Source organism: Morus notabilis, unplaced genomic scaffold (genome assembly GCF_000414095.1).
Source record: "Morus notabilis unplaced genomic scaffold, ASM41409v2 Scaffold264, whole genome shotgun sequence".
NCBI lineage: Eukaryota > Viridiplantae > Streptophyta > Magnoliopsida > Rosales > Moraceae > Morus > Morus notabilis.
This window is the reverse complement of record NW_010368055.1, coordinates 30,319-38,681: the sequence shown is the minus strand read 5'-3', so window position 1 is coordinate 38,681 and position 8,363 is coordinate 30,319. Positions and strand designations below refer to the sequence as shown.

The window sequence follows — 8,363 nt, the reverse complement described above, 5'->3', positions numbered from 1 at the left end:
ATCTATTTTTTTCAATAAAACTTGTATTCGAAGTTCAAGATATGAGCCTTACTATGCACACGTCGTCGTTTCAGTTGTGGTTTTCATAATGCCTTTCCACGTATGAATACAACTGATATAAACAATTGACGGCACTTCCTATTAAACACGTGTTCACTCGATGTAATGAGCAACTAAACAAAATGTGATTTGACCAACATAAATGAGAGATTCAAGCCAAAAAAAAAAAAAAGAAGGAAATGAGAGAGGAGATAATCAGATAAAAGTTTGAGAACAAAAACGACAAAATATATATAACCATATAATATAAAACAATTTTTTTTTTTTAAATTAATGAAACCTGCTTCCAGTAATCAATATCATTATGATTTACGACGAAAGTTACAAGCGTGTCTATGAGTTCGTCACGGCCGAGGGGGAGGAGTATTTAAAATTTTCAGTTATTAATGATAGGAACGTGATTATCTAGATTAAATTTTGAAAATTATTTATTAATTTTGACACCACATTGGACTAAAAAGGCAAAAACTACTAATGAAACAAAACTTAAGAAAGTAATTTGTCAAAGTGCTTAAAAATTTAGAGACTAAAACCCTATTTATTTCACTGATTTGAGTTTTGTTACAGTAAAAAATTCTTAAAAATAGTCACATCCATCTTTTTTGTTACAGTAAAAAATTTTCACATAAAATCACATCTCAACTTAAATTAAAAACTCAAATTAACGAACTAAATGAACTTTAAATTATCACAATTCTCATAGTTCGGAGACTAACACAACCAATAACTCAATAAGATTTTTTTTTAAATGGTATTTTCATACCAAATCTTTCTTAGCATTTTTAGCATATCATGATAAACTTTTTCATTTTGATAAACTATCTCTTGAATTTTAAATTTTTGATAATTACCCTTAAACTTATCCTACGGTCGCAATTTGACTCCAATTAATACTTCGTTTAAATTAGTGACAAAAATACCCACTTGCAACTCCCATTTTGGACACTTTACCCCCAAAAAACTTCGTTCACTGGTAACTTCCCTACTTGAACATTTTAATTTTAGCAATTAACACTCTTCTTTTCATCACTAAGACAGCAATAATAATTTGAGCCATATTGTAATAATTTGACAAGTTTAGAGAGTTAAATGTCAAAATTTTTACTGATCGAGTTAAATGTCAAAATTAAAAATATAGAGAGAATTTTTTATTAAAAAAAAAACACAAAATTTATGGGGCACATCCGCCAAAATTTTCCAAATATTTAAAAAGGTTAGGTAAAAAGATTGTCGTTCGAGGGAACCTCTCTTGAACCTTCCCCAAGCTCGTGGCAGGTGGTATTCCCAAACACTTCAAACTTCAAACTGTCATAACTGGTTGGCTGGCTGACTGCCGAAAACCGAAAAAACTCACTCTCCTCACTCAGTCAAACCCAATTGCCCATAATCCCTTCTCTCCTCTTCTTCTCCATCTCCATTCCATCCCTCCATGAAACCCTAGCTTTCTCTCTCTAAATCTCTCCAATGTCCTTCTCACGCTTCTCTCGCCTCCTCCTTTTCCTTCTCCTCTCCTCCACCGTCCCCGCCGCCGTCTCGCAGCGGAACGCCACCGTCACCTGCCCACTCGACTTCTCCGTCCTCCGCAATCTCGTCAAGAACCGTGACGGCTCCTCCCTCGACGTCGCCACCACCTGCCGCTACCTCCTCCAGAGCCTCCGCCTCGTCCTCTCCAACTACCTCCGCCATTCCAACAACTTCCTCCCCCCGATCTCCGCCGCCGAGTCCTGCTGGTCCGCCTACCAAAACCTCACCGTCGATTACTTTCCCAATTTCGACATCCGCTCCTCCTGCGGCTTCGAGACCAGCTGGATCTCCCAGGGATGCATGAACATCACCACCAGGGCCGAGTTCGACGCCATCGTACCCAAATCGGCCCGCGACGACGTCGTCGCCAAGTGTAACCAGTCGCTCATTAACGGCTCCCCCTGCGCCGCTTGTACCACGACCTTGTCCGACTTGCCGGCTCTCTATCTCACCGGTCCGTCGGTCGGAAACGTCTCCGATTGCACCGGATACCCGTCGATTTACGCGGCGGCGTTCGCGAATTACTTGGGCCCTACCGATGTAGGCACCGCCAAGTGCTTGTTCTCGCTGGACTTCGTGACTCAAGGATCTGGTAAGAATAAAAACAAAAAAGTTGCTATTTTGGTCGCTGTGATTTGTTCTGGATTGGGGTTGTTGCTGATAATAGGTGGGGGTTGGTGGTTGTGGTGTAGATATAAGGAGTATGAAGTGAAGAAGAGGAGGGAGGAGCTTGCGGCGGATAGAGAGAGGGGTTTAGGCTCGGCGTTGGACTCCATTAGTGGGAGTACCAATTTGGTAAAGTTCACGTTTGATGAGATAAAGAAGGCGACTAGGAACTTCTCTAGAGAATACATAATTGGGAGAGGAGGGTATGGAAATGTGTATAAAGGCATTTTGCCTGATGGTACTGAAGTTGCTTTGAAGAGGTTCAAGAACTGCTCGGCTTCTGGTGATGCCAATTTTTCTCATGAAGTTGAGGTTATTGCGAGTGTTAGGCATGTCAATCTTGTTGCTTTGAGAGGCTATTGTATCGCCACTACGAATTTCGAGGGTCACCAGAGGATCATTGTGTGTGATTTGATGAAGAATGGGAGTCTTTATGATCATTTGTTTGGGTCTCCGGATAACAAGCTTAGTTGGCCACTTCGCCAAAACATTGCTTTAGGGACTGCTAGAGGGTTGGCTTATTTGCATTATGGTGCTCAACCGGCGATCATACACAGAGATATTAAAGCTAATAACATTCTTTTGGATGAGAAGTTTGAAGCTAAAGTGGCAGATTTTGGACTAGCGAAGTTTACCCCGGAGGGAATGACTCATTTGAGCACGAGGGTCGCCGGGACTATGGGGTATGTTGCCCCAGAGTACGCTTTATATGGTCAATTGACTGAGAGAAGTGACGTGTACAGCTTTGGTGTTCTGCTTCTCGAGCTTTTGAGTGGGAAGAAAGCTCTGCTGATGAATGATGATAACCAACCATCTCTTGTGACCGATTGGGCGTGGGCATTAGTGAGGGAAGGGAGAGCTTTAGATGTAGTGGAGGATGACATGCCTGGAAAGGGTTCTCCTGAAGTGTTGGAAAAGTATGTGTTGATTGCTGTTTTGTGTTCTCATCCTCAGTTGTATGCTAGGCCAACAATGGATCAGGTTGTGAAGATGTTGGAAACGGACTTGTCTGTTCCCTCCATACCTGAAAGGCCTATTCCTCTGGTGGCTGATATTGATAATATTGAAAGATCTATGAGCAGTAGTGGCTCAGGCCACAACTCGAGTTCTGCTGGCTTTCAGCAATATTACAGTTAAAAGCAAATGCCCTTTTGACCATAAGTAGGAAAGGGCAAAAGATCAGCTTTCAAAACAGAACGGTGGTGATTGAAATGACTCGAAAATGTCGGGTCATTAACTCATTGCTTCCATTGATTGGTATGCTTACCCTGATTCTTTTTGGGCTTAAGTGGTTCCTGATTCTGGAATTTCCCATTCGGAAATGGAGATAGATGTATCATTAGATTTTTTCAGGTTCAAGTTAAACAGGCTTGGTTGCAAACTTTGTAACTTATTGAGGCTCCAACTGGTTTGGAGGCTCGACCGTTTGCAAATAATGCAAGCATACCGACGCTGTAGTTGTATTGTATCATAGTCCATGCCATGGTTTTGGTAGAGTTGTATGTAATAGGGATACGCCACAGATTCTTTTTTTTTTTTTGCTAGAATTCTTTTGTTTGTTTCTTGCTTGTGCATATATTGTTTTTTGGTCAAGGTGGTGCCTTCTTTTTTGTCTGCCGTGCAGTGGTGGAGTCAGAAAATTCATTCGGTGGTATGAATTAAATTAAATTAAGGGTGTGTTCATTTACACAACTTAAGTCACGTAAGTCATGATTTAAGTTGTGTATGTGAGAGAAAAATATAGTAGTAAAAAAGTTAAATTTAAATTTATGTGAGAAAATATTATAGCAATATGATTTGAATCATAACTTAAGTAATGTAATGAATAAGGCCAAACTTGCAACTAAAACGATATTATAATTATTCTAATTCAGTTTAATTCAATTTTTGTGGTTTACCGTTCTAAATATTATGAATTCACATATTATTATGGTTGATTTCTGGTTTAGTTAGTATTTTTAATTTGAAATATATGTATATTAAATTCAAAAGTTAAATTTCAGTGGTATAATTGAAATTTTTTCAAAAATTTAAGTGTAAATGTTGTAAATTAATAATTTCAGTGGGGACAAAGTAAGAAGAAAATTGTAATATATATATATATATATATATATTTATTTATTTTGGGATTAAATACTAAGGAGCCGGTGCATGCGTTGTTTAGTAAGATGTGGAATTTTGTTTTGATCCATAAGGTGGAGATCACAAGTGATATTTCATTTGTTAGCCTATTCCATAAGGCCATAAATTGTGACCCTAAACCCTAAACAATGAATAAATCTAGATTTATAAGATAAAGAATAAAGATAGGCTATTCTTTATTCTTTACTCTTTGGATGTTAAGACTGGTTGACATGGGATACGTCATGTTATACTGTTGAATAACAAGTCCTTAATTATCTATTTATGTTTATAGAGAATTCACGTGCTTGGGAGTCCCTGATGATTAATGATTAAATAAACTAAGATTTTACCATGTCTGTAATTTTAGAGAGACGCGAAAGCGAAAGCCTATGGAGTCGCTTTTGTAACTAGATAACCAACACTGAAAACTGTCTTTACATTGGATGGTTTGATGTTTTGATGGTCCCTACCTTATTGACTGCAATTTATGTATTTATTATCGCTTTCATTGATGCCTCTCCGGTAGATATTGATGGTATTCGTGAACCTGTTTCTGGATCTTTACTTTATGAAAACAATATTATTTATGGTGCCATTATTCCTACTTCTGCAGCTATAGGTTTGCACTTTTACTCAATCTAGGAAGCGGCTTCTGTTGATGAATGGTTATACAATGGTGGTCCTTATGAGTTAATTGTTCTACACTTCTTACTTGGTGTAGCTTGTTATATGGGTTGTGAGTGGGAACTTAGTTTCTGTCTAGGTATGCACTCTTGGATTGTTGTTACATATTTAGCTCCTGTTGCAGCTGCTACTGCTGTTTTCTTGATCTATCTAATTGGTCAATGAAGCTTTTTTGACGGTATGCCTCTAGAAATCTCTGGTACTTTCAACTTCATGATTGTATTCCAAGCTGAGCACAACATTCTTATGCACCCATTTCACATGTTAGGTGTAGTTAGTGTATTCGGCGGCTCCCTATTCAGTGTTATGCATGGTTCCTTGGTAACCTCTAGTTTGATCAGGAAAAGCACAGAAAATGAATTTGCTAATGAAGGTTACAAATTCAGTCAAGAGGAAGAAACCTATAATATTGTAGCCGCTCATGGTTATTTTGGCCGATTGATCTTCCAATATGCAAGTTTCAACAATTCTCATTCTTTACACTTCTTCCTAGCAACTTGGCATGTAGTAGGTATTTGGTTTACCGCTTTAGGCATTAGCACTATGGCTTTCAACTTAAATGGTTTTAATTTCAACCAATTTGTAGTTGATAGTCAAGGTCGTGTAATTAATACTTAGGCTAATATCATTAACCATGCTAATCTTGGTATGGAAGTTATGCACGAGCGTGATGCTCATAACTTCCCTCTAGACCTAGCTGATGTAGAAATATTTGTAAGACTTTTATATTAATATTAGTTAAGAAAAATGATAAAATTAGTTCATTTTATAATTTTGGATTACTGTTGGCTGTGAGCAAGAAGTGGCATTAAACAGATTTGTTGGGGTTAGGTGGTTTTATGAAATTGCTAAGATATATATTAAAAATCATTTTAGAAACAAAATTAAAGTTATACAAGAGTTTTTAATTAAAAAAAGTTAAGTATTGAGACATTTGAATGGAATTATTTTAATTAAAAGAGTGAGAGAAACAAAGTATTTCAATGTAAAAAAAGAATGCGATCGTCAAATAATGTTGGGAAAAAGGGTCAATAAAAATAAGAAAAAAAAATAAAAAAAGGTCAAGGAAAAGATAAAGAAAAACAAAAAGATACGAAGAGGAAGATTTTAAAAAAAGAAAAAAATTATTTTAATTAAAATAATGTAAGAAGTAAGAAAGTATTTCAAACAAAGATATTATTTCAAGAAAAAAAGAATTGTTAAAAAATATTAGGGGACGAAGAAAAAAGACAATAAACAAAAAATAAAAATAGAAGAAAAAATAAAAAAATAAAAAGAGGAAAAGTTTAAAAGGATGACGAAAAATTAAAAATAGGAGCCGAGTTGAATTGGCTACTTTTATATACGTTAGATATTAGATTGCATGTACAAATATTGTTAAAAGATTAAATTATAAAAGAACCATTAGGCAAAATACAAAATATATAAATAAAAAATAAAATAAGATTAGAAAAGAGGAAAACACACGTAAAAAAATGAAATGTAAAAAAAAAATTATAAAAATAAAAAACATTTAAAGAATAGTAAAAATAATAAAAATTGAAAAAATAGGAGAAGAGGGAGACGGTTGCCGCATAGCAATCTGAAAAGTGCTCTGTGGGAACAATGTAGAAAAAAAACTTATAAAGATAACTTTTAAGATAATATGAATTACACAAAAACAATTAAGTATGGGCACTTTTAAATAAAATTATTTTAACTATTGACAAAAAAAGTTAAATAGAAATACATGCAAAAGAAATTACTTTCATATGAGTAAAGTGAGTAAAAATGATTTTTAAAAACTCAAGTAAAAAATTGAACTGCAAAAAAAAAAAAAAAATACAAAGAAAAAAAACAATAAAAAGTAAAATATTTAAAAGGTAAAAAGAATAAAAATAAAAAAGAGAAGAAGGGGAAAAAAAAGAAGAAGCCACCACATAATTGTCCAAAAGAAGAGTACTATTATAAGAGCCTTTAACTCTTTTATATATTATTAGATTAGAGTAAATTAGATTAGTTTTCTTCCCAAAGTAAACATTCCCAAAAAACCTAAAGTTTTTATCTAGGATTTGATTTCTTAATAATTCCTGCTCGTCCCTAAAAAAAAAAAAAGACTTACAGTCGAAAAGTATAAGAACGGTTGTTTAGGTGATCAACAATTGCTTTGGTTTTTTTAGTCAAATTAGTTGAAACTATGCGCTACACGTGTATATTCAGCGTGATATCTTTTTATATAAAGATTTAAAATTTCTTTAAAATTTTTGTATTGACCTAGTATTCTTTTAAGAGTTTAGTTTAGTAAAAAGAATATAAAATAAAAACTTAAGTAGAGCATACTTAAAAGAAAATAAAGAGTTTAGTGGCGCAAATTAGAAAATAAATTATGTATGAGATACATATGAAAAAATAGTTTTTAAGAGGGTTGTAGGAAAAGAAACTTTAAGTAGAGACACATTCGAGAATATATGATATCAGTAAAACAATTAAAAAAATATTTTATAAAGGTCACATTTAGAAAACAAATATTGAGTAGGCTTATATGTGAGAGAAACTATTTAAAACGGAGATAAACCAGAGTAATTTTATTATGAGATAAAAGCAGTTGGGAGTACTACTAAGAAAAAAACATGCGTAAATATGACGAGAATAAGTGTATATAAAAACACACACAAAAAAATTTAACTGCAGAAACTTTAATAAAAAGAAAAAAATAAGAATATTATTTAAAATAAATTATTTTAGAAAGCGAGAAAATTATTATTCCAAAAAAACATATCGTAAACAAAATTAAACTGTATAGGAACTTTGGAGAAAAATTAGAAAAAATAAAAAATAAAAAGAAATCATGATTTTTTTTTATTTTAAGAAAGCAAAAAGGTGATGCCTATGTGTATCAGTAAAACAATTAAAAAAATATTTTATAAAGGTCACATTTAGAAAACAAATATTGAGTAGGCTTATATGTGAGAGAAACTATTTAAAACGGAGATAAACCAGAGTAATTTTATTATGAGATAAAAGCAGTTGGGAGTACTACTAAGAAAAAAACATGCGTAAATATGACGAGAACAAGTGTATATAAAAACACAAAAAAAAAATTTAACTGCAGAAACTTTAATAAAAAGAAAAAAATAAGAATATTATTTAAAATAAATTATTTTAGAAAGCGAGAAAATTATTATTCCAAAAAAACATATCGTAAACAAAATTAAACTGTATAGGAACTTTGGAGAAAAATTAGAAAAAATAAAAAATAAAAAGAAATCATGATTTTTTTTTATTTTAAGAAAGCAAAAAGGTGATGCCTATGTGTCAAAAAGAAG

At 33.6% G+C, this 8,363-nt stretch overlaps 1 protein-coding gene across 1 annotated transcript; it reads left to right on the top strand.

Annotated features, from left to right (window-relative positions):
- Positions 1-1,314: 1,314 nt before the first annotated feature.
- LOC21403313 (probable LRR receptor-like serine/threonine-protein kinase RKF3) lies at positions 1,315-3,790 on the top strand. Its single transcript, XM_010114386.2, is given in 2 exon segments — positions 1,315-3,378; positions 3,380-3,790. Coding segments are annotated over 2 exon segments (1,890 nt in total). The 5' UTR covers positions 1,315-1,524; the 3' UTR covers positions 3,416-3,790.
- The last annotated feature ends 4,573 nt before the right edge of the window (positions 3,791-8,363 follow it).